This window comes from Dermacentor silvarum, chromosome 3, assembly GCF_013339745.2.
Source record: "Dermacentor silvarum isolate Dsil-2018 chromosome 3, BIME_Dsil_1.4, whole genome shotgun sequence".
Taxonomy (NCBI): Eukaryota; Metazoa; Arthropoda; class Arachnida; order Ixodida; family Ixodidae; genus Dermacentor; species Dermacentor silvarum.
Window position 1 is genome coordinate 212,018,722 of NC_051156.1, and position 27,667 is coordinate 212,046,388.

The 27,667-nt window shown below is 43.7% G+C and overlaps 1 protein-coding gene across 9 annotated transcripts in view; it reads right to left on the reverse strand.

Annotated features, from left to right (window-relative positions):
• Positions 1 to 700: 700 nt before the first annotated feature.
• The window catches only part of LOC119446626 (vesicle-associated membrane protein 3-like), a 34,490-nt gene continuing 7,523 nt past the window's right edge, over positions 701 to 27,667 (reverse strand). Inside the window, exons 4-7 of one of the 9 annotated variants that reach the window (XM_049664262.1) lie at positions 24,530 to 24,608; positions 19,197 to 19,276; positions 17,626 to 17,677; positions 701 to 3,742 (exon numbers count right to left, since the gene is read on the reverse strand). In XM_049664262.1, coding sequence (XP_049520219.1) covers positions 3,702 to 3,742; positions 17,626 to 17,677; positions 19,197 to 19,276; positions 24,530 to 24,608 — 252 coding nt within the window. In that variant the 3' untranslated portion in view covers positions 701 to 3,701. The other 8 variants (XM_049664261.1, XM_049664263.1, XM_037711109.2 and 5 more) reach the window with 8 other exon arrangements.

Here is a 27,667-nt window from a genome sequence, read left to right on the forward strand (position 1 = left end):
ATCTTGGTGGGTGCTTTGTTTATGTATACGCCGAGGTATTTATATTGCTTGACTACGGGCATCACTTGCTGTTGAACTGACACCACGTAATTACTCGTCTCTTCATTGATGATCATAATTCCCAATTTCTCTGTGCTAAGCTTAAGGCCTAGTTTGTTGCCGAGTTGCCACACTTATTCGCAAGTGTATGTAAATCTCTTGCATTGTCCGCTAGTAGCACTATGTCGTCCGCATACATCAGTCCGGGGATCTTCTGTTGCACCATTTGTCCATTACGCATGCGAGATTAATTAAACCCTAATTCACTGTTTTCTAGTCGTCTTTCAATGCCGTTAACATAAATCGTGAAGGGAGACTGAGGACATCCTTGCTGCAGTCCTTGATGAATTTCCACCGCTTTATTACATTTTCAGCATTCCAATCTAATTTGTACTCGATTGTCTCTATCTCCCTCAGCAGCCCCACGAAATCGTTATCTAGGCTTTGGTGCTCGCTACCAACGCTAGTGCTGCCATCCAGTGTTGCGGTGCTGTGGCTAATAGCTTTCTCCTAAACACACAGCATGTTGCTGTACTTGCACATGGACCTTGCTTCGCTACAGTGCGCTAGACTTTTAGTGTAGTGTAGACGCAAACTCACTACGAAAATTCGGCAAGGGCCTCGAACAGGGGACCGAAATAACTCACGCCAACGCCAGAGAAATGATTCAAAGGCTAGTGCTTTTATTATTCTCTCCCAAGACTATCCTCGCAATATCTTAAATAATCAACGTCATTGTAACACCACGCACCAACTCTCACACTCGTCAGGAAAAGAAAAACAAAAGCTCACAAAAAAAAAAAAAAAAAAAAGAGAACGGGACGTTTAACAGAGCGCTACAACACGATGTTTCACAAGTGTGTGAAAAAACGAGGAAGTCCACACCAACCAACCGCGCGGTTTCAGGAAACCCTCAAAATCATTTGACCTCAAAGACAGTGAGATACGCGTATACACTCATACACACACGCGCGCGCACGCAGACGCACGCTGCATATATGCCTCTATGTTTATACACATTTACATGAATAGTTTTGTTTGTAATTGCAGTTAGTATACGCAGCTATACAGCGGCTGTCAGCATTTTTCTTTTAATCGTGCTGGAGAAGACTCCAAAGTGACAAGCGGAGAGAGAGAAGCTAGATATGCACAGACGCATACAAACACATGCACACCAAAGTCAGGATAACCCGCGGACTCGAGTAAAGTGGGGGGAGGTGGACTGGAATGGTTTAGGGAGCACAATTGCACCCCTAAACACGTTTTTAAGCTCCTCGTCTAGCGAAAATGTACTTGTTTAGAAACGACCAGCACATTACCCACGGCTGACCCCAACGAACTTTCAACTTATTAGCCAGTTTATAGAAAGAAAAAAAAAAGAAAAAGAGGGGGGGGGGAAGGGGGGAGCTACTCTCGCATCAATAGGATGCACAGTTCAGTTCTCGAGTACGTGCACCTATTACCAGGGGCCATGGCGACCAGCAAATTCTACAACCACTGCGGAGTATATGCTTAAATATGTTACACCTTCTAGGGAGTAATTCTACCCCACGACAATCTTAGCGTTCGTTCAGGCGCTTCATTTTGGGACGCCGTGTGTGCGCGGTTCTTTCCCGCAAGAGACCCGCCAAAAACACCCTGCGCACGGCGTTAAATAAATGAAATGGCCACGATCACGATATCGATCAATGTTGCGAGACATTTACACACCTTATTTATAGTCGAAGTAAGACTCGGAATCGTTGGGCACGCGTCGCCGAGCTAGGTGTGCTAGCTAAATGGGAGGGCGAGTTCAGGCGCTAGCGCGACGACTGTGAAAGCACGCCAAAGGGAGCAACCAAACTTCCAGCCAACAACATCAGTGTTCGGCGAATCTGTGCGTCACAAATGCCACATACACAGCGCTGTTCGTGGCTGGGAAACACAGGCGGCTGCTTTGCTAAACCTCGGACTACGGATAACTGGGCCTTACGGGTTTCGGCTCTGGATGCTCGCGAAGCCGACCACTCTACAGACACCACTAGTGCGTCTTAATTATCTCTTCGAACATTGTCCTACAACCTCACTTTCTCTGACAAAGGCTCGTACTCGCTAATTTTACCTGTCCAAGCCACCAAAACAATCGGGGGAAAAAAAGAAGCGACATCGCAAACATGGAATGCCGTTCAAAAGCACGTGCGCGCAACCGAGAGCACCAGCGCTGTCACCTAACGCATAAATTAGAGTTGAGGGTCAGTATTTAGGTATTCAGATCAGGTCTCACCTTGTGCAAATTTTGTCCGTCATTCGCGCTGCTTGTAGTCGTGAAGTTAAGCGCTTAGCGATACTCCACGACTCGCATTGAAGTTTGCGCCCTTTGGGGCTTATCTTGTCCCTCAACGATTACAGTCATTTGTCTTGCCCGCATTGCCTCACTTTAACGCTGCGAGCCCGGTACTTCGAGGCCACGAACTGCATGCGCATTATCAGAATGACATTGCATTCTCGACAGGAAAGTAGCGAGCGCATAGTTTTCAAGAAAGGAAACTCAAGCAAGGCATAGGACGGTTATTGTAGTGGGACGAGACAAGCCCCAAAGGGTGCAAACCTTTAGGAGTGCAGTGTGGTGCGCCCGTCCAAGCTGCACATATTTCGTGCAGCGCTACCAGGCACAATCCACTATCAGGTTCCAATTCTTACCAAACTCGCTAGACAAGCGCATTAGGTTGTACACTGGTGCTCTCACTGCAAAGCGACCTACGTGCACATGTTAAGCCTCGTCAGTGCACCCGGAGGGGAGGGGGGGGGGACATTTTGCTGAAGCCGCGTTCACACCATACAGTGAGAGCTGCGTCCCCTACAATCATGCATACAACTGCACAAAACCCAGTTAAGCGTACGCAGTGCTGCCTTGCAACCAATTTTTCACTCGGTGCGCCGCGTGGGTGTATGCCTGCGCTGGACCCGATGAACTTGATGGCCTCCAAGATTGGACAGTCCGCTGTTACTCTCGGAGGCCATACTTCACTAAGATGGTGTGAACGCTGCTGCTCCTCTCCTAGTAACACTTGTAGCTAAGTTATTTATGTACATGCAATACGCAGGAAGGAGAGGTCACAATGTTACAACGCTGGCAGTCTTTTGAATAAATACAACTTAGCTGAAGAATAAAAGTGCTAACTCATCCAGTGGCTCACGCACACACACAACTGCATGCACATGCACACACGGCACGCATACATACGCACATATTTCATCACAAGCTGAGAGAGAGAATTCAATTTCGATTCCCGCGTCAACAATAATATACACCAAATTCACAGTAAGCCCTGAAACAACAGCAGCAGTACGAGAGTTCAATTTGAATATCGCGCATTTACAATGACGGTACCTATATAGATAGCATTAACAAAGAACAGTACTGCAGTCATCCCTTTTAATTACAAGACAAGCAGTGAAAGATGAAAAAAAAAAATGCTGAAAGCAGGTAAAGTCAGAAAAGGAGTCTTCTACGATTCCTTCAACTGCTGACAGCAAACTGACAGCTCAAAAGGAAAAAAAAAAAAAGAAAAAGAAATGAAAGAAAAAAAGTATCAGCTGCACACTGCTCTCGCACTGGCGAAGTTGGGTATAAAAAAAATAGTGCACTGAAGCCTCAAGACCCAGGGCGAGAGGAGGGACATTCACTTGGTCTTTGTCGACGAGGTTGAGGTGGATGCATAAACTGCAACAGAAACAAGAACGTCGACGAAAAAAAAAAAAAAAGGAAAAGCGACAACATAAACACGAGCAACAAGGAAACAAGCCCCCAAAGTGCCCCTTTGCTCAACAACACACATCACACTGCGAGGTGAAGCTAAGTAATAGCGAGTGACTGCACAGGCTCTCAAGAGGTCACATGGTCTCGGCCTTATGATGGCCTGTGTTTGTAGATATGTTCTCGCCACAAGTAGCAATGAAACAAAAGGCCGTACTCCGCAACTAGCATCAACGTATCAGAGACATGGCTTCGGCAAACTGCAAGTAACACCTGGACTTGGAAAGGACTTTGCCTTACAGACACGACAGAGCTTTCCATAGAACCTTTTCATAAAAGTCTCAACCTGTCGTCCACAACACGGCATTCAAGCTGTCGAGTGACTGCTGTTATCTTGGCAGAGGAGGGGCCAAAATGAGTTTACACCCCCACAAGAACTGCACAATTTACTGGCCTGGTAAACAAAGACCCCGAATGTTAATCTGGACACATACAGCAAACTGCAGCGGCCGTGTTGACGCCACACTCATTCAAGAAGGATGCCATTCTCTGTAAAAGCAACACAAAGGTAACACAAATGCTGTGCATCCAAAGACCTTGTGGGTTCATCTAGTAAGGCCCCTAAGTTGCATGCCATGGTCCAAGACTGTTGAAACTGTTTCTGGTCATGACAATTAAACCCTGAACATCTGCCATTCCAAGTCCAGATGCCAATCACAGAGCACCTATTCTGAATGCCCTTGAAATGCCATATCGTAAGCAACCATGGCTTATAAAAGGTTATTGGCTAATGAGAATGCACAACTGCCTGTCTTATATGGTCCAGTGCAGCAGAGGCCACTCTTTGAATTCATGGCCACTCCTTCTTGAAGTATAAACTACAAGATGTCTTCAGAACTCAGTGGGTCATACAAGATGCCCTCTAGAGGAGCTCATGCCACCTTGTATGTTACATTGCAGAGCGCGAGCATGATTTCCCTGGAAAGCAGCCCAAAGCTTCATACAAACAGTATTACCTACTGCATAACCACAGAGGTGCAAGGCGAAAATAACTCAATTTAATGCCAAGCACAAATATCAATTTGTTCAGGACATCAAGTACATTAGGGGGAACTCAATGTCAGTCTTCCAGGGCATACCACACATCAACCCAGGAAGCATTTGCACAAGGAAAATCAAGCTCCTTCACATAGCCATGAGCAGAGTTTTCATATCAGTGTTCAACCTAAAGCAACTGCAAGGAGCATAATACAGCTAGCATCAAAAAAACACCAGCCGGAAAAACAAAAAGAAACTGACATCACCATGAAAGTACAAGAAAGATAACAATGGTGAACAATACAACACAGAGCGATGAGCGCCACAACACGTCACGCTGAGGGAAAATAGTTTTGTCCCAGAGCGATTTGGCGATGCTGCGATGCTAAGGGAATGGGACAATCCCACTTGGTGACTGACTCAGTCTTGTGTGGTGGAGTGCGGCACAAAATAATCGGGCGAAACATTTTTCTTTCTCTCGGCTTTTGTGCGGTGTGCCTCTTCCTCCTTCCTCGACTTCATTCTTCTCGTGCGCTCGCTTTCACCCTCTTAGCCTGTCGATGCCCAAACTAAGTTTTTTTTTCAAGGATGGGGAAGGGAGAGTGGAAAGAAAAAAAGTTGGGGGAAAAAAGGAGGAGAAAAGAAAACAGCGTTGTACCAGAAATGTTCAAACCAAGGCAAAGTAACCCAACTGCAACTTAAACTGCATTATAACCATCATTCGGCATGCCAGTAGAGATTTTTATGTACCCCATAAAGATTATGACTTGCAATACAGTTGCATGCAACTAAAATTTGCCAACACCACCAAGAATTACATGCACTAAAGTACATCAATTTACTGCTTCGCTTGCTACTAGTCCAACCAATGTACAAGGATTTGTACATCAATTTACTGCTTTGCTTGCTACTAGTCCAACCAATGTACAAGGATGCTGCAATGTCTTAAAAGTACTGGAGGCAACCTTTGGCTATATGAGAACCATAAATGTCAGGAATGTTGAACTTAAAACTAGCGTTAGAACAATTTGAAACGCATTGACGACAGGTTCATAGATGGGAGAGGAAGAAAAAGCCCATGTGTTAATGCTATAGAATTATGGAATTCCATGCTTGTATACAGCTAAGAAAGCCAACATTTCAGATCCACAGCTATGCCAATGTCCTTTCTAACTGGATTTCGTACTGTTAGCGTTGCTTTCAGCAGCCAACAGCATTACAAGTTTTGATTTTTCAGCTCAGTGGCAGTAACCAAACAAGCCTGCGGTGGTTCTGAGATATCCGCAGACAAATTTCTGTGGCAATGAACAAGGGCATGTGTTACTGCACAAGCTAGTGTGGAAGAGTTGTCACTTTCTGCTTCAGTTTCTCGAAGCAGATACTGAGTCAACATAGCTTACTCCTAGCAATAGTGTCGCATTTGCCAAAGTACTGTAGCCTATGAAAGATGCTAACATTTTTGGTTGCCCAGTTCAAACAAATGCAAGGAACTATTTTTGGGGGCGCTATCATGTGTGCACTTCACTTCCGTAGCTTTCCCTTGATTGTCACAGAAAGTTGCTTGCGAGTATGATGTTAGTAGCAAAACAACCCATATAAGAAAAGTAAACTGCCTGCTAAATATGTCATGAGAAAAACTAGAGAGCATCTGCAACATGCAACGGGAAATAAGCAGCTACAGACAAAATAATAGGGTAATAAGGGCTAAAGAGCCCAGATCGCCGAGGCAGTACAATGCATCTTACAGAGCAAGGAAATTTAGTGGTGCTTAGATGAAAGTCAAGGCTTCAAACATGATACTTCGCAGATGTCTTCGTAAAATGGGCCTCGTCCTGTAATAATACTACAAGTGGAGAGTTCTAGTTGCACGGCCAAGGAGGTCTCGGGGTGACAGGCACAGTAGGTATGCATGGTATGGCAGAGCAATGCACCTAGCCTGTGTGCACTGATCAAAGGCCAACACAAGCAGGCTGTTTGACACCAGTGCATCCACTGTTGAATACAGTGCTATCTGCACTGAAATGCAATTTGAAGGAAGTTTCAGAGCCACTCCATTCTTGACCGTCAAGTGAAAAAACTGGGTCTGTTGTGGAGCTTTTGATGTTACAAAGTCCCAGACATAGTGAAGGACAGTGCTGCCCGCTCTGGCCAGGTTCCAGGAGTGTTAAAGGAACCCTAAGACCGACCTTGTCACTCCCAGAGTGGCTTTAAAGCTTCTTGCAAGACTGTACAGGCACGTAAGAAAGCTCACAGCTGACACTATCAACACTCAGGAGCGCAGCTTGCAAGCTGTTAACCAGTTGCTAGAGGTTAGTAACGCCTAAGTGCGTGTAGCTGATCAGCCATGCCGAGCTTTTCACAGTAAATGTGCTTGAGCTCACCAATAATTCCAGAGGTTATTGTGGTGTGGCAGCTATCAAAGGCTGCGCACTTGCGTGCAGATACTGAGCAGTTGTACCTTCTGTACTGTATTTTGCAGGAGGAACTACACAGAGCAATTCTGACAGTGTGGTACACCGAGATTACTACGCACGTCCACGTTAATGCAATTTGCACGAGAGAACATCGTTGTGACTCGACAGAAGCAATGCGCCACAGTGCTCTCTGCCACATGGTTAATAAACACAGCCTGACAACAACACCACCATCAGCAGCAAAAGAAGAAGCCACAGGCATAATTACGTTCAGGCCAAACACACGCAGAACGCTCGCACACCAAGCTGTAAGCACACACGCACATACACAAACATACACATGACCACAGACTGCACACAGCCAAACAACTGCAGTTATGGATACATCACTGCATTCCATTGTCAAGAGTCATTTGCAGCGAACCTCGCCTAGATGACATCGAAATAAAGAAGTTGCTTGTGTCGAAGTGTGACCACTGCGTGACATGTCAGAAAGAGCTAAGACTGTCCTGTGCTTTTAAATAATGCTATGGGCCACCCTACCATTAAGCAAAAAATGAATAAATAATTACGTACCATGCTTCATGGCCACAAATATGCACTCTTCTACCTCAAGCACAACCTACACACCACTCAGCTGTCTCTTAACGAGACATATGTATAGGCAAATTTCACTTCAAAGTGAACGTTTTCACAATCAAATGTCATGAAGACCCCTTCTCTCATGCAAGGGAAAAACGCAGGCGAGCTAAGAACTGCCTTGTTTGAAAGAAAAAAGAAAAGAGCAATATAAATGTAGCTGTTTCTCTGCCCTGGTCAAGTAAGACTCATTCGTATGAGAAACTTACTGCTTCACAAGCCCTAGCAGCACCATCAAGCAGATAAACGAATGCACTCATAAAAGGTGCAACTACCCATTGCATTCCACAGTGCGTAGGAAAATTAAACGCTACTAGATGGTCACTCAGTCACGTCACCATTTCTATCAGCCATACATCCTTTAAACTGAATATGTACGGTGACGGTCGAAAAACTACAAAGAAAAAATGATGGTTGCTGTTGGGGTAAATCTAGCAAATGAGGATGTAGATGAAAGACAGAAGTTGATTACTAAACGTAACTTTTGCAATATCAAAACTGTAAAAGCAGCAAAAAAAAAATAAAATAAAATAAATAAAATAGACTAACAGCAAAGCCCGGGACAATAGATGAAGGAAGAAATATGCTGTCGTTTGCCACTGTGCAGCCGTCACAGTAGGCAAAAATCAGGGCTTGTGCGAAAAGTGGGGGTGCACATAGTAATAATGACAAATACATATCCACAACATGATGACAGCAGTTAACGCCATTTTTAGATCCGAGTAGTCCTTGTGATGAACACAGTGTGTAGTACTGTTGCAAAGGACAGGGCAGGCTCTGAGGGTGCCAACAAATTCAAAACTTGAGAAAGTGGTCCAAAGTATCCAGGTGAAAGAGGGAGAAAGAAAAAAAGTTACAAGAGCAGAAAGGAACGTTCCTCAAGAGGTGGTGAAGCAGCAGACCACGTAGAGGAAGAAGAACCGCCAGGAGAAGAAAAAAATGAAACAGGCGAACCGCATTCTTCGGAATTTTCGGGTGCTCCCCCGGGCCGAAACCACTTCTTATGTCATGAACCACGCTGTGCGTGCATGGCCACAACACGACAGAGGGAGGATAGCATTGCGAGATAGATGTGGAAGGTGAGAATGAGAAGGTTGAGGGACAGGGGAAGAGAGAAAGGCACAAGGACAGTTATATGAAAACGAAGGCATGGGGAAAGGTGGCACACGATAGCAGCACAAGTGAAGAGAGCTAAAATGGCTGCAACTGGCACGATAAGCTAAAACACCTTCAACTGCCTATCTAATAAAGGCTACGAAATGTTTTTGCATAGCATTACCATCCCACCACCTTTCTTGATAGAACCAGCAGCCATGACAGCGCATGTCTGGAGTTTACCGGACAGTGTGTATGAAACCGGGCAAGGCCAAGAAAAAATTTGGCACACAATCATTAAAAAAACAAAAAAGAAATCTGCGCTAAATGTTGTGGCGCCATCTGGCAGGTGGAAATCTAAGCACCTTAGTAGCTCAGTGGTGTCTATTCTTAGGCCTAGCAGTGTCAAAACAAACAGCTGATCCCAATAATGACAAAGCATTGATAATTCCTTCTCGGAATGAGATGACACTAGCAAAAGGCCAATTCTAGGATTTACTTCTTACGGTCATGACATGAGAGCAGTAGCAGGGGTGAATTAAGATTGAAGTATGCAGCCTGGGTGCTGCCACCTTAAACCCACAACGCCAAAAGACCATTTCAAATCAATAAAAATTAGAACAACTTGTTCCCCTTTATATCTGGCCATGGAGAGTACATGCATCAAAAAAAAAAAGGAAATGTTACTTGAGCTACAATTATTATTTATTTGTTATTAGATTTATGAAGCATTTACAACTGAAACTTCACTCCAGTGTATCAAAAATGCTCCTGTGGGCTTCACCCATTAAGCTTCCCGCACTAAAATAAGAATTCTCAGGTATCAAAAAATTATAGGTTGGGCTTTGTGGGGGTAAGCTATCACTGGTTATCGGCGGAAATGGTCTGCTGGATGGAGTGGTCGATAAACTTGATGCATACAGCCGTGGCAGCCGGTAATGGTAGGAAAGTAACACTATGCCAAAACATTGATAAATCATGCCTAGTTTTAATGTTCTGCCCAGAACCTCTGAGAAACCACGAGCCCTTTCCGTTGCCTTCCATGCCTTCCAGGCAAACTTCACCACACCTGCCACAACAGACAATAGACAGCTTTAGTTTAGCGTGGATACCGTAATAGTGGGCTTAGCGGAATATTGGGATCGAAATGCACATGCGCAGAATGCTAATTGACCCATACCGCTTACCGGACACACGCTATTTCTCAGATCTAACATAACCGTGTTTGCGTGCTTTACGTAGTTTACGTACAGCATGACAGTGCTCTTGGCCGCCCGCTTCGAACTGAATTTCGCATTGTTTTTGTCGAATTCACTTCATTCATAGCCAATCACTGTGTAAATGGCTTTCGCTTAGTCTTGGGCTGCTTCGACGACAGTATCTTGGATAACCTTGAGGAATTTTCGAGATCGCTTCTCGTTTCAAACGTGCCTAAGCCTAACGAGAGAAATTTTCTCCGAGATGTGAGCGTCACCTATCGGTAAAATCGGGAGATATGCGTTACAACGGCATATGGCCTCTGAGATGCGAAGATTGCGAAGGCTATGGTAAACAGCTTGTACTGCTTGTTTGTTTCGCTGCAGATCGGCAGACATGGGAAGTAAAAATACAACGCGCTAGCTTCCATTGCGCTGCCTCTCGCACTTTCCGGACACACCCACACATAGAATCACTTAGGTGCCCTATGCATGCGAAATTCAAAGCGTATTGGAATAGTGTCCCGCACGTAAACTACGCTATCACGCTATATTAAAACTGCAAAGTCCGTTCAAATGGGTACATGCGTACCCCGGCCTGGCGTTCGACTTCCTTCAGGGGTGATACGCTTGGGAAAGGAGCTTGCGCCCTGAATTCCTGTCAATACCCCCGTGAGCACGAAAAAGGTCTGCGGAATGGTAATGCTATTTCCCGTAACCCCGCTATTACGCTAGCGGTAAACTAGAACTGTCTAATGAGGAGAGCTGACATGTGGCATGGCCTCAGAGACTAGCCCGCACTAACCAAACGCGTGGCAAAAGGTGGCTTGACCTCCAAGACTGATAAAATACGTGCCATCTTGTAGTCCATATACACATGCTCCATCTCTACTACTGCCTTTAAAGCTGTTTGAAGTTTGCATGCATGAGGGCACGGAAGGCACCGAAAAGGCATCACATGCCCCAAGAGACCTAATCCCTTCCGTGCCATGGATGAGCTGGGTTTGTCCAAGCGTTTCTCGTAAAAATGGCCAAGAATGAGCTCAGCTCATGGATGACATTTTTCATTTCCTTTGCAATTTTAATTTCCTCATCGATTACACTTATCAGTTTTTGTCATTTTCTTTTTATTGCATTGTTACGCTTCACTTCAGCAATAAGTAGTTTAGATTTTGTATGAATAACACCTTAAAATATTGTCTAACGTTTTTTGTAAAGGATTCCACAGTAAAAGGTCCATTCTTGGCCAGAATTCCGGATAACAGCACAGCACGGAAGAGGTCAAGCAACTGACAATTTAAAAGCATTGGGTGTAACAATAGGGACTGGTGTCAAAAGAATAGGCCTTTGTCAAAAGAAACGTAGCCACTACGAGTGCAGGAGGTGTCAAGCCCTGGTTGCGTTGTGTTGTGTCTGTGCAACTCCTTGTGCTATAAATCTTTTGATGAGTAAGGAAGGGAGTTTGCATACTTCTCCAGAGCTTCAAAGCAGGGCAAATGCAACAGGTGGCTGGCCAGACATGGTAGTTGTGTGTGCAGTGGCTTTTCTTTTAACAAAGGCTACATCTATTCTAAATGCAGCAGCCTGTCAGGAAATGTATGTTAACATGCCCCAACATTCAGCTGCAAATTTAAGCCTGATGCACATTCCAGTTCTTGTGGTTATTGTTACAGCTAGGCCTGCTTGTGCAATGAAGGACCAAGCATAATGCGTCCAATGTCAGGTGTCGTAAGAGTTACTATCACTAACATCAAAATAGTGTGCTGCATCACTGCTACCCTTGTATTTATGCTAAGTCAAGCTTTTTTTTTGTGTGTTTGGTTACTGAATGCAAGACCTGCTTTGCTCCGTCCCATCATTCTCAATATCTTTACCCGATTTCAGCCATGCAAGAAAGCCACTACAGCAGCTACACATTGCCTCTCAACTTAGCCAGCTGACTTGATCAAGTTTGCGAATTTCAAATTTCCTTATCTCATCGAAACGCCTAATTCTCAGACAACCTCAACTGTGTTTCCCCTCGGAGCTCATTCTGTTGCACTTAAGGACCACTGATTACCTGGCTCCACACTTAACATGGCCAGCCCAACTCTATTTCTACCCCTTAATCTCAGCTAATATAACTGCCCTTGGTTGATCTTAAGCAGTACTGACATGAACATCCTTTCTCCCAAGTTCTTGACTTCTTTTTTGCAGCTGTTATCTATAATTATGGTATGAACATGTAATTCATCGAGAGCATGGCAAATAATTAGATCACCTTTTAAAGGGGTTGAGACAAACTTGTGGCTTGTGCGTTCTTTGTGTCAGGAAGCATGACACATGCTCAAAGATTCGTATATTCTCTGCAAATAATTTCATATCGCATTATTCCTGTGAACGATTTTCGGTTTCGGTTTCTGGGCGCCAAGTTGGACTGTCTAGGAGGCTTGGTCACGTGGGCCCACAAAGCTGTGACGCACGCACTGCTGCATTGTCTGCTCTCGCACACACATTCTGTACCAGCACAGGCAAACAAAACCACGCCGACAGTTGTCATGGCTAGCTGTAGCAGCTCCGATTCAGACTATGTCTACGTCCGATGCGGCTCACTACACTCTAGACTCGAGGCTACCTAGACTTGCCCGGTGGTATGGGTCACCGCTCGTTGTATCTCACTCTGATGTGGTAGGACGTCACTAAAACTTTCGTTATGCTTCCAACAAAGTGACGTCAGTGTCAATCGCGATAACGAGCATTTAGGCACTCTTTGGAAGCAAAATAAAATATACTTTATTCATTTGCTGTGTCAAACACAGTGTCCTTGCATACAGAGGAAGCATACAGCAGGCTTTTTATAGCCATAAAATTTGGTCCCCTTTAATGTGACCTGTTCAAAACACATGCGAACTGCAGCACAGCCCATAGGCTTCACAGTGGGCCTATAAGAGATGCCACAGTGAAGGGCTGGTAATTAGTTTTGACCATGTCAACAGGTTAATGTATAAAAAAAAAAAAATGGCAGAGCATCATTGCAGAGTTCGACTAAGCCATTACAGTGCAGAATTTGCTTTTGTCAGAAACGGCATGTTTTAATTGTCTAAAAGGAGCAAAGCAGGTATTTTATGTCAACTAGTTTATTTGCAACCCTGTTTTCATTGCATTCATTCACCAATTACTCATAAGGCAACAAGCACACAAAACCATAGGTTGTGTGTATGCTTATCAAGAATTAACAAGCAGGCCTTAGACTGACTAAGCTCATGCCAAGCTTTGTTGTACTTCATTTAACAAAGAAAAATAAATAAAAATAAACTGATAATGTGTCAGATTTGACAAATTCTTGGCACTTAATTTCGGGAATGCTATCAATACCTTCCAAGACCAAATTACCATTATTTATGTTGGTACACAGTCGTCCACTTAAGAGTAAGTTCATCACCAGTATCCAAGCACTCATCACAACTTAAATTTGGAATGCACACTGGCGCTTAATGAACAGATATCACATTGTGAACCGCATCAGGTATGTATTTCGTTGACATAAGGTTGGCGAAATGCTGAAATAGCATCTCCCTGAATAGTGATGAGTTCCTAATAGTGGACAACCGTGCACATATGTACACAGAAACCAATGCTTCAGCAAAGTAGAGATGGTGAAATGCGAGAAAAAAAGACGTGCATTGTGAAAAGGGAAGGCAGGGGGGGGGGCAAAAGGGGCAGAAGCACACTACTGGGGCTAAGTTATGTGCAGTCAAATAAAAAAAAAAGTTAGAAAGGGAAATCTGCATTCTGTATCTACCATGCTCAACTACTGAAACTTCACCAGAATGCAACGTGTTGCTCCGACAAAAGTTTCACGAGGCAAGAGATCTGCACTACGGGTGCAAAATGCATTCTTGCAGGAAACAGCAACACGGGTGATTGAAGGAGCTCATGGCTCAAAAATATATTTTTTTAATTTCTATTGCAGAGGTTCTGGTTTGGCTAAAGGAGACGCTTGTGCAGGATGAAAACGAATGCTTAGAATCAGTACGATTCAACAGATGCTACACTATGCTAAAAGCTTTCGAACTTCCTCTGCCATGTTTCAACATTCAAATATGCATTAAGAGACCAAGTGTGCCTGCCATGACAACATTCCCATTTCATTTTGTGTCCGATGCGCAATCTGTGGCAGAAGCTCACATGCCACTCTGACAAGGGCAGGCACCGGGACGTACGATTACACCCTAGCTCCAGGGGCAAACTTGCTGACACTTTGAGCAAGCGTATTTCATCGCAGGCGGCAAGTGCACAAGGCACAATGCATACTTGTTGCTTTGGGCAATATTTGCATAACAATGTTAACATGATAGCAGCAAGTGCAGCAGGAGGAGTGCTGCTATAGAGGAAAGTGTCAGGAGTTGATGGCAGTGCCGGCAGGTAAATCAGTTCGCACATTACATACTTGCTACTTTGGACAATATTTACATAACGTTAACATGATTGATAGCCATGAGCCAAGACAAGACAGCACTGCATTCAGCACCTGGGCAATGCACTACATGTTGGGAGTTTTCTGATAGTGGCAAAGTGTTGGTGCCAAAAAAACTAGACAGCTTTCATTGGTAGAGGAAGAATGGCGGTTTTTATGGCAATGGCATAATTTTTGAAATAACAAAAAATGTGGTTTCGAAATTGGTGCTGAACTGCATTGGGTAGTTTTTTTTGAAGCACTGGTATCACGGCTAAACAATTCGATGCAGCAAAGAGCGCAACAAACGCACATGCTTGCTAATGTGTTCTACAGTGACACTTGCTTTCTGTGTCACACCTTTCCGTGTGACAGCCTGTGAATGACACTAACAGCAAGGTGCACTTGCTCTCTGTTAGTTGCTCAAAGTGACACTAAATCTGTCCATCTGACAGGAATCAGTAGTGTACTTGTTATGCAGGAGGTCCCCCCCTGTCGCTCTGACCCTGTGACCTCCGTTCTGTATCTATGTATTGCCAGGCGTAGGTATACATTGGTTATTAATAAAGCTTGAATGATTTACTAAAACAGTGTGTGCACTCATTAATAGAACACGACACCTACTGAGCCACCATGGCAGGCACACATCCTAAATGAAACAAGGCCTCCGAATAGTACCCTTAACCCGAGCCTACTAACATCTCTTACATGTAGGATGTTTGAGCCTACTTGCTAACCATAGGCAGGCTTACAACAAATTTCAAGAGGCCCTTGCAACGGACAACAAACATTTCTGCCATTAGTAAGCCCGCTCAAATAGTTTCTCCGTGCAAAACGAAACCTATGTGAAACAATGGCATCAGCAACTTGTAGCTGTTATCTTTATTTCAGTATTCTTGTGATAGCAACCACCTTTTCCACTATTTCTTGCTCTTACACATGACGCCATTTTGTAAGCTAGGTGTTTGCTAAATTAAGGGGAAAAGTACAAATGTTCGATCACGTAAGAAGTCGCGAGAGAATGTAACAGGAAAGAGCTAGGAGTGAAGGCTCCTATGCTCACCTAACTGTGGATGGTGCTGTTTACAAACAGTTTTCACTATAGAAAGTTCTGTTTACAATGTCTACGCATCAGACATTGCAGACATGTCTTCTTGTGATAAAAAAGGCTTTAGCATAGTCATAGTGAACAAGAGGGCAGGTTGCAGAGCATCTGCACTGCATACACTGCAACCAAAATGGCAACTTCGCAGTGTAAGGTAACAACGCCAGCAAAATGCACATCAAGCCAGTCAGTAGTCAGATGCAGCATGCATTTGGCACAATACACATAACAGGACAAAAAGAATCATGCACAAAGAGAAACACTGACAGACATCTGCCTGTCCAGCAGGCAGCTTCCCTGCCAGAAAAGTTGACCTGCCAGCCAAAAATGCTGCACATGTAAAGACCTTAATGTGGCAAGAATAATGATTCCTGACACTTATATGTCCAAAAGCCACACTTTTAGCAACAAAGCATGCCTTAGAAGGGAGCTCAGAGTAAATTTTGAACCACTGAATGTTAACGTGCACCAAAATCTTGGTACAGACTGGCTCCTTTCACATTGGTGGAATGTTGGAAGGAAACATACAGCATGGCTTACTAAACACCAACCCCCAGCTGACAGCCTCTGTCATACAACACAATAGGTGCTGAAACATGTGAATATTAAAGTACCATGGGATCTGTGCCTTAACAAAAATACATGAACTTTTTAGCGCTAAAAATTAGGAGAACATAAGTAGTACCACACAAGTAATTACATTTTGCCTCTATCTCTCCAAGAATTTGTTTAGCGGAAAAACATGACTAGTAGCGCATCTATTCCTATTGCCCTACGTGCACTGAACAGCATCACAGCTTTTGTCTTTTTCTCAAACAAATGTCCTCCTGACCAGGACATGAGTAAGATTAACTTCCGAGTGCACTCACAAGTTAACCTAATTCTAGCATAATAGGATAGATACTATAATGCTAAGAAAACATGCCTACTTTTATTACTGACAAGACTCAGATTAGCAGCATAAATTTATCAAGTTTCATGTTTGTTCCTTAAATAATTATCTTTTCTGATATCCATGAGTACCTGCCTACTGGCATTATTAACTCCTTGTTCGAAGTCCTGACAAATTGTAGATAAACCAACACAGGGCAAAACAGAACAAAAACGATAAAACTAAAATATAACAGTAGCCTAGTGGAATATAGAATTTCTGCATAATAAACGAAGAGCATGGCAAGAAATTAAAAATATATACAGGGTGTTTAAGCTAACACCAAAAAATTTTCAAGGGTTGCCTGTGGCAGATAGCACAACCTCTAGTTCACGAGCTGGTCTAATCGAAGAGGCAGACATTACTTGCATAAGAAATCGAAATGCATAATCGACTAATTAACAAAAAACACTAATGAACTTTTTAACTACATTTGGCCCATATTGCACTTTACAAATTCTAGCTGTGGAGTTCGCAAGGCGGATCTCCACTTGGAACGAATTCTCAGGACGACACCAGTTGCGAGATATTAATTCCAGAACTTTGCAGAGAAATAGAATGGCGTTCCAGTTACTTCCTTAACAAAACATCATTTTATGCATTCAAGCACAAAAGTAACTGTAAATGCCAATGCATTTCTGCTCAAAGTTCTGGAACTAATATCTCGAAACCAGTGTCAAGAGAATTCGTTCCAAATGGATCCGCCTTGCAAACTCCATGATTGGAACTTGTAAATTGCAATATAGGCCATAAGGTAATTCCTTAAAAACTTAATTAGTGATTTTTTGTCAATTAGTCAATTATGTATTTCAATTTCTTGTGCAAGTTATGTCCGCCTCTTCGAGTAGACCAGCTCATGAACCAGAATTGTGCTATCTGCCACAGGCAACCTTTAAAATTTTTTTGAAAGTGTTTGCTGAAATACCCAGTAGTATATAGTACAAGGTAAGCTCTTGGCAACAAAATGAGAAAAGAAACAAAAGGAACAAAGGCTTACCAATAATGATAATAATTATGATTGCAATGACACCAATTAAGATGGCCCACATCTGCAAACCAAAAAATAAGAACAAGAAACATAAGGCCCAACTTCATAAGGTGTAGGAGAACACAACTAAAGCAAGCATCTCAGACCAGACAAACTATGCAAATGGCAGTCCCTTTATGCCCCAGTTGCAGGGGTACACCAACTTCATTTACACTACACCTCAGTTATAGCCTACCAGTTATGCTCAGTTAGGAGGAAAATCTAAGCATTTACATATATAGCTGCTATGGTTAATGGTACAACTGTGCACAAGTGATGAGGCTTAGGTGGGTTGGAAATTTATAGGCTGAAGCTAACACAGCAAATATCTGGTAGGTTGTGCTGCCACACGAGATTTTATATCCCCTTGCTGTCTTTTAATAACAATCTTTTTTTGAAGTCTCGTATATGAGCAAGGTCGAGCAATTTGGATTTCGACAGGAAACTGACCCTCCACTAAGTCAACTTTATATGTTTGATCCCTTTCCTCTTCCTTCACTCCTGCATATGCATGGCCTAACTATTGGTAATAAACATAGTTGAAAGCTGGCAGCCTTCAAATTTGGTATTGTTCCCTTCTCTAGCGCTTGTCCTCTCCACCAACTAGGAATAGCTGCAGTTAGGTATTTTCCTGCTGCTTTCCATAAATACAGTAGGCCTTAAATGAAGTGCAGCTGCACCTGTGTCCTAGGGACTGACCAAGCATGACGATTTTCGTTACACTTCTGGCTGGCAGGACAAGCAGGAAATGCTCAGACACGGCGTGCAGAGGGTGTGACGAAGCAAATGGCCGTGACAGGCCCATGCCAACCAGTATCGAGCAAGAGTGTACACTGTACTTACCAATTATAATCACTACAACAACTACACCGATCCCCACCATTATGGCGATCATCTGTGGATGTGTGCGTTATCCGAAGTAAGGTTGCATGAGACAGGAAAGAAATAGAGAGAAGGGGACAGCATTCAGACAGTCATATTTGTGCTGCACAGCCGTTCAGCAATTCAGACCCTTTTCAGACACTTTAGTTTGGGGCCAACTCCAGTTTCCTTTAGACGCAGCACAGAGGCACCCGAAAACTTGAAACAAGCAAGAACTGACAAGCAGCACATTGATTATTTTTTTCTTTAGATTGCAGTGACTTTTCAGCGACTTCCCTGTTGCTGATTTGGAGTGCTTCACGAACTTGTCTGCATAAACATGTCCCAAGCTGGTACCCCTCCGATGTCCTTTCAGAATCAGATTACCTCCAAGGGTATGGTTGGAGGCCGACAAGGGAAACGTTTTCGCAAGATTTGAATAAACATTCATAAAATCATAGAACAGGCATGAATTCGTAAACTTCACAGAACATTTGGGAGAGGTGGCAAGTATGCACAAGAATGGCCAACAAGATGTGTGCCATGTGTTGGATATTTTTTTTTTATCACATTAGTCCTGCGGTTAGGAAGCATCCAGCAGTTAGCAGCGCAGATTTGGAACAAACATTGTATGCCTCTGCCTGCATGTCCACTAGAAGATACAAGTGCAGTTAACTCACCTTGCAGTTTTTCCACCAAAACTTCCTCTTCAGCTTTCCAGCTTGCTGCTCAAACTGTGAAGCACCTTGCTGCAAGGCATCTGTTTGTGGGAGTTATGATTGGAGCACGCACACACATAGCAAGACACCCATTAGAAAAATTCAATTGATTGGAAATTGACAAGTGCACATAGTGAATAAAAATCACAACCACAAGAACACAGATTTTAAATCTGGGACTGCACTACACGTGGTGCATCTAGAATGCTGGAGTGGCTGAACAAAGCTTTAAAAATGGCTTTAGAAACTGGCATGCAAAAGCTCGAACAAGATTGGGAGCACCCCTCATGCAATACGCCCATACTCAACAACAGACCTTTTTTTTGGGCTGACCGACCTGCCGATAGGTTTCAAGGGCACTGACAAAAATTTTGGATCTCGTCTTTTCTGTTGTAGTAAGTAGCTAATGACCCAGTCATCATTGCATGAAACCTTGCTTGCTTCAGCATGCAACAGGTAATTATTTGAAGCCTTGTTTATAGTGACCAGTCCAAGTTTCAACTGCAGAGAGCAACGAGAGGGGTGTAATTTCATAGGAGGCTTCGTAAACAGAGCTGGTCACGTGACCGCACAAAACTAAGATAAGCCAACTGGCACATGAGATTTGTGTTGCTAGTCGTTTTTCTCTGCCTCACTGTCTTTGTCGTCCTCATTTCATCGTCCAGTGGCAACAATTTTCTGCAGACACTAGGCGTGGCCGATCACTTTTAGGCGTAAGCATCTTCGAGCCAACCACTTTTCCCACGTGGCAACCCTGCCAGAATGGCTGCTTTGACGTGCAAAGCTGCCGGGAGGCAGCAACACAAGTTTACGCCAGTGCTTCCTTGGCAGCAGCTGAATTCCCCAAAGCCGAAGGCACTTTCTCATGTTTTTTTTCCCCTTCTTAAGAACCACGCGAATAAGAGTGCTAAGTGTTATACTGAACTATTCAGTAAATAAAATGCGATATTTCTGCAAAATTTGATTAAGAATAGAGCAGAGGCAAGTGGAAGATAATTTTTTCTACGCTTGAGAATGAGAAGTTTTGCCACGAAAAGTGTTTTCCCAGGAACCAAAGCAGAGAAAGACTAGCAGTGCAGCCTGCGTAGTGGCACAGCACCATAGCCCCGGTCTTGGGACAAGCAAAACCGCAAGCAGCACGGTCTGTTTGGTGCATAATAGGCACAATTGCAACGAAAAAAACTCGGGACGTAACGCTGTCAGTTTGGCCTCGCAATGCTTACAAGACATCTCACGTTGATGTCGATGTTGCAGGGTGCTGGACGTTGCAGTTGACTGCCAGCACATATTTTAAAATTAAAATAAGTCGCAAGCTACACTCACTCCGCATATTTCGTAGATTTTGTGTGTGTGTCCACAGAAATCAATCACGTAAGTTATTGCAACTTTGAAATTTTTTGTCAGTACTCTGTTAACTTGAGAAACAACCCAAGTCCTATGAAATACACTGTAGTGGGGGACCTCTGGATTAATTTTGACTGTGCACCTGTGTGTTTTTCTTTAAACGCATGCCATGAGCATGGCACACAAGCATTTTTTCATTCTGCTCTCCAGCAGGTGAATGCCACAGCCACTAAGTATCGTGCACCTTTAAGTAAATGCCTAGCAGTAAGTGGCTAACATCGGTACAATGTAATTATGCCCCACTGCATATTTCCTTGCTCGTAAAAAAAGATTTCAGATTTCTGCAGTAGATTCGTTAAGCCTTTCTTCTTTACAACAAAGACCAATACTGCCATCAAGCAAAATTTACTGGGGCCGTGCTTACCAACTGACAACGGCCTAATGAATATTCATGTTGAATGCAAGCAGACAAGCACTCAAAATTATACCTCTTTTAAACAGTTTCTAACTGCCTCAATTTATATACACATGCAATTTCAACCCTCAATGAAGTTTACCTCTATGAAATTTTTCTGGTTGTAAACAAAGCGAAAGTCAAGAGTGTTTGAAAGCAAAGTGTAGCAGTGCTCAACCTGCATTGAATTCAATCTACATTGATTCGAGCATGCTCTAAAAAGCCTGGACTATTACCCAGCATACAACAGCCGTTCTTGTAGTCACTTAAGGCCTCATAACAAAAGTAGGCTAAAGGTGGATCCACATTATGGTGCTAACTACTGTTTCGACCCATAGACTTCACATCACAATGCTCTATTCAGCCAATCTGCAAGGTCTGACAAGGAAGCTGTGTGGGTAGTAAATAAAATGTCCCCGCTCCCCAGCCCCTTCCCTCGCATTGCGAATTGACAAGCTAACACCTGCACATTCAGAGTGGGATAATCAAAGGCAATTAGCCTTGTATTCTTAAATATATCTACAGAAAGCTTAATTAAATTATGGGGTTTTACGTGCCAAAACCACGATCTCATTATGAGGCACACGTAGTGGGGGACTCTGGAAAATTTGGCTACCTGGAGTTTGTTAACGTGCACCTAAAACTACGTACACGGGTGTTTTCACATTTCACCCCCATCGAAATGCGGCCGCCGTGGCCAGGATTCGATCCCGCAACCTTGTGCTCCCTAACACCAAAGCCACTAAGCAACCACGGCGGGTCTACAGAAAACTCGCAAAGTAGCCAGTCACATGGATCCACCTTAAGCAATTTGCAACACAATGAGCTAGCACTTGTGCAGAAAAATGTGGTACAAATAAAAAACCTAGAGCACAGCACACACATGCACACAACACAGACAGAAAAAGGGTGTCACATCACAGACAAGTGTAGGTTGAAGGCAAGCATTCAGGACATGTTAAGGAAAATTTACCAAGTATCAGGAAGTAACAGTCAGCAAACAAGTTTTCCCAAGAATGGCTGGCTGCAACTATTAACCTTAGCTTGATACACTGATATTTGAATTAGCCAATCAACAGCATCTGGCAAATGTGCTAGTGGTTAAGCTCATAAAAAATAGTGCAGGTGGCTGCAGTAGTAGTTGGAAGCTTAAACAAAAAGTAAAGCAACACCCAGATGCTGCTGGACATTTTTTGGAACCACGGTTACCGACATGGTGCTTGTTCGCAAGGAATTGCCCAAACTGGCTGCCACTACAACCTGGAGGAAATTCACCGACTCATGCTTGAATGAACACAATGAACATTACTCAGCCAAACATTACTTCTCTAACTTTGAGAAAAGTAATATGCCTAGATTTCTGGACCATTAAATGTGTTCTGAAAAAATGCAAGTTATTGACCATGTTCCTCAAGGCAGTTCTTCCTCTGTGTGGTCACAAGATTTCAAGTACATCGTGATATACATTGAAGCATTTTCCTGAGCATCCTCTGCTACCTCCCTTTCTAACCCCTGTTCGTCGATGTGTAAAGGTCCTCCAATCTGCTCTTTTTCTTTCATAACATAGCAAAAACTGCTATAAAATTTCTAAAAATGATGGTTTTGATGTTGTATGCCTTTGCCATGGTCACGCCTGAGGATCACTATTACGTTTGCAAGCACCTTCGTCAAAGAAACAAGGACCTTAATTTTTGGCATGCACCGTCAGAATGAATACCAACACCACTCTCACTACCTTCCATTAGCTTAGCAGACAAGCCACATGTCACAACCTGGCTATGGCTTAGTAGCGCCAACCATTTGCCATTCCCGAACTGCTTAGCAAGTATGGCCTATGAAACCTGCTAACGAATCCAGATATAAGCTGCGAGTAACAGACGCACCTTTTGAATTGTGTTAAAGTTCTTACAGCAGTTAACAGAAACTGAAGCGAGGGTTCAAACAGCAACGCAAGTTTTTCAAACTGCAACAGAAGGGCAAGCACAGACGAAATGAAACCAAAACCACAACGAGATGCGTGCAGTGACAAGCAAAAATGCTACGGGAAACCTACACCACCAACCAAAGAACACGAACTGTGCGAAGAGTAGCTTTAGAACGAAAAACACATCTGGTGCAGAAGCGCAGAGATGGGCAGAGAGGAGGAACACAAAGTTGGAAGTGGAAAGGGGTGCCGAGAATGCAGCCTTCATCAAGTTACCTGCGCGATCATCCAGTTCCGACAGCTTCTGATCTCTCTCCAGCACTTTCTCCACGTTTGTGCGCATGATATCCACAACCTAAACACCGGGATGGGCACGGGCGGGGAAAGAGACACACAAGGAAGAAATTGCACTAAGAAGAGGGCAGCACGCTGAAACATGCGCACGCAACACTGCACCCCTCTGCCACAGGTTCACCATGAGTGCCAGGCACACAAGGAAAGAAGAGAAGCCGGAAGATGTATGCGAAAGAACGAGAGATGACAGAAGATAGGCAGGGGGCGGGCTTTTCATTAGTACGAATGCTTGCCTGCAGAAAAAACAGAAGTGGCAAGAGGACTACGAAGCACATGTCGGCACACTTGTGAATCCGACGCAGAAAATGCAATTGGCACACATATGACAAAAGAGCGGTAACTGGTGCACACATGACAAGAGATCACTTTCCAGGTGCTGTGAGGAAGCCATCCACAGCAAGCACACCACAAAATAAACAGTTGTACCTTCATGGCCGATATATTGACAAGTTAGATCTACATGTGCTCTCGGGCAGCCCAATTACTAAAATCGCATGACATTTCATGCACTGACATGTAAATGCCCAAGAAAAAGACAAGGGCCCATGGTAAATGTTGCTACATAGTAAAGCTGCCACAGATTTCACAAAGCGCAATGTAAGGTAAACAATGAGCTGCATTATTAGTAAAATAACCTTAAATGGGATTCCGTGCTTACCGCCACTTTTCAAGTTTCTCAAGATTAAATTTCTTTATTCACATAATTCAATATGCACACTTGGCATTTTATTTTCAAGGTTTATTAAACTTTTAGCTGCCAACAGGTGGCGAAAACCAATCCATGCCTCTAAGCTACTCATCTCCAATAGCAAGGTGCATGCATGATGGTAGTTTCATTTTTTTTTTCTGGATGAACCACGCGTAAATTTCAGCACAACATAGCAGCAGTAAGCACAAAATCTTAAAGCTTGTTAAAGTACAAATGATAGTCACTGCAGTTGTCATGGGGCTTCATAGGTTTAGAAGCTTCTGAAGACATTAAGCCTGGAAAGCTTCGCAGCTTCGCAAGCCCACCCCTGCTGCCTCCCATACATGAACCAAACCTGCAAAGCTTCACATTATGCTTATGGTAATGATGCGCAACTCTACAGTACCGAACAATTTCCGGTCTTCAGGTAACAACCCTTGTTCCTTTGTGGTGTTGCAAGCTCTAAATGTCCTCCCACACACCTGCAGTGATGCCTAGCGGTACACAACCTGCATTTCTTGTTTTCTCACCTGCGCGGTCATCCAGGTCAGACAGCTTCTGGTCTCGTTCCAAAACTTTCTCAACATTGACACGCATTATGCCCACCACCTGGGCCCAGCAGAGAAAGAGCGCAACCCCCCCGATGCAAACACAAACCCCCTGGTTTGAAATTTCGAACATAACAGTGCATGCAAAGAAAGTACTATTATTTGCAAGGTATGAGGCAGCAAAGTGTGTATACATTTTTTTAGTATGAAGAATTACAACAATTCAATATAGGGGAAAGCCATGTCAAGCAGAAAGGCAACAGCAGTACTAGCAACTTACAGAAAATATGCAATTATCACAACCATAGTGCACCACGACCTGCTAGAAGTTTGATGCAGCTTAATCCTTTTTATCACCTCATCTCAATTCAGAGATTCCATATGTAAATGAATAAAAAAAAAAAAATTGGAAGGCACATTTTCAATGATAAAACACCCTTACGAAGCTATTTGCATTTCGTTGGCAGAAAAAGGTTGATTGTTCACAAAAGAAATCAAGGCTGAACTTCCCTTCTTGGATTCCGAGCATGAACCGTGGCACAGATGATGTCATTATGACAGAATTCACAGTACTTTCCCAGTGTAGGTCCTTCTTGTGATGCAATGTCCATAGAAGTTACGCTTTTGTGCCTTCACTTTTGAATATAGTGTAACCCTTTTTAATCGGTAAACAATCAACTGAGAGCTAAGCAGATGGTGAATAGGTGTGCCTAGGTGCTTGCATAGAGACGTTAATTATACTAGTGTTGCCACCTACGAGGGCGGTCCGATGAGTATTTAGCCTTCAAAAGAAAAACGAAAATTTTGGAATGGTGTCGATTTATTTCTCAACGTAGTCCCCTTTCAACTCTATGCACTTGACCCAGCGATCCTCCAACTTCTTGATCCTATCAGAAAAATGTTTTCTCCTGAGCTGCAAAGTAGGCTTCTGTGGCGGCGATAACTTCTTCATTCGACTCAAATTTTTGTCCGGCGAGTGACTTTTTTAAGTTGGGTAACGAGAAGAAATCACTCGGGGCCAAATCTGGAGAATACGCTGGATGGGGCACCACTTCGTAGCCCAGTTCGAGCAACTTGGCCATGGCGACGGCGCAGGTGTGAGCTGGCGCGTTGTCATGGTGGAAGAGCACCTTTTTCTTCACCAAATGTGGCCGTTTTTTTCGCAATTCGGCGTCGAATCGGCTCAGTAATTCGGCGTAGTAGGGTCTTGTCACCGTTTTGCCATTATTAAGGTAGTCGACGAAGATCACACCTTGAGAATCCCAGAAAATGGTGGCCATCACCTTTCCGGCCGATGCGACAGTCTTCGCCTTCTTCGGAGCAGGTTCTCCGGGTGCAGTCCACTGTTTCGACTGTTCTTTGGTCTCTGGTGTGTACCAGTGGATCCATGTTTCGTCGACAGTCACAAAACGACGCAGGAACTCCTTCGGATTACGCTTAAACAGCTTCAAACACTTCTCTGAAGTGGTCTCACGGACGCGCTTGTTGTCCGGAGTGAGCAAACGCAGCACCCATCGCGCCGACAGCTTTCTCATGCCCAAAATTTCATGCAGGATATGACCCACGCGGTCTTTTGAGATGCCTACTGTCTCGGCTATCTCGCGCACCTTCAGTCTGCGGTCTGCCAATACGAGGGCGTGGATTTTTGCCACGTTATCGGCCGTGGTAGCCGTTTGCCTGGCCCCTGGGCGAGGCTCATCAAAAACCGACGTGCGACCACGTTTAAACTCGTTGAACCAATTTTTGACGGTTGCCATCGAAGGAGAAGACTCACCGTAGACGGCATCCAGTCGCTCTTTGATTTCGCTGCGCGATTTCCCTTCCAAAAACAAAAATCGAATCACCGACCCCGATATTGCTCTTTTTCCATTTTTTAAACAGACAGACGAAAAATCACCTGCTTGCTCTTCCTCAAGCGGCCAAAAACAAAACCGCGAGCCCGATTCGACTGGACCTTTGCATGTGTTCCTCTAAGAGAGCGTACTCAACGTCAGTATATGTCTCATGCGATAGCGTTACGCTCTCGCGGTGAGGCTAAGTACTTATCGGACCGCCCTCGTATGTACAGCTGTCAGCTCCATTCTCGGGCATAAAGCTTCTTGTTCAACATTAGAATGATCTACCTGCAATTACAGAAGTGCAATGTATCACTCGGCTTGGCTTATATAATTCCTTTACAATATGCTTTCTGAACAAAGGCAGGACTATCTTGCATTATTGTGCAGAAACGTAAGAACATTGCCTCCATGCAGAGGCATGATGCTCAAGGATGCATGCCCACTTTCTAGCACAAAAGCTACTACACCTAGTGCTTCTTCCCTTACAATAGTGGAAACTAACACTCAATCAATGGCACCTCTAATGAAAACACTTCCAAGCCGCTAAGCACTAAAGGCCAAAAATCAGGATTTATTCGGGGCACGCAAGACTGGAAACACAAGATAGCTGTACTAAGTTCATTATATATAGAGTTGTATCTGAAAGCAAGGAATATTTGCTAACAGGAGGCCATAATATGTGAAATAAAAAAAGAACAAAATTAGCGAGCCTGCGTGAATTTAATATTAATGACACAAGCATAGTCTGCAGAGTTGCTGCTACTGCTGTCACCTGCTCGAAGTGAACATTTAGATGCGCCCTCAACAGCAAACAGTACAGGTGGAAAGAAAACAGTGGATTACACCCTATTTCTGAGGATTGTTCCACAAGTTATCAGCCTAGTGCAGGAGGTACACTTGCAAGAGCACTGTCTGGTGCAAGAGGTACATTGCACTGTCGCAATGTGCAACTACTCTTTATATATAGTGCAGCATACTATAGCCAAACTGAGTGCTCTGGACAATGGTGGGTGGCAAATCTGCACTGTTAGAACACAATGAAGGCATCTGATGCCATTGACTCTAATAAACTAAACTAGTTCTCACTCATATCAGCATGCTAACATACTATATGCTTAAAACGAATATTGGATGTAACAAAGGTAAATTCATATAAGATGTAATTTCTCATATTGAAGTTTGTATTAGCCAAATTACCGAGTAATTTCTGAACACTCCACCTTTTTCTTCTATGGATTTTAACCCATTTGCTTCCACGGCCAGTGCTGAACCGGCCATACCA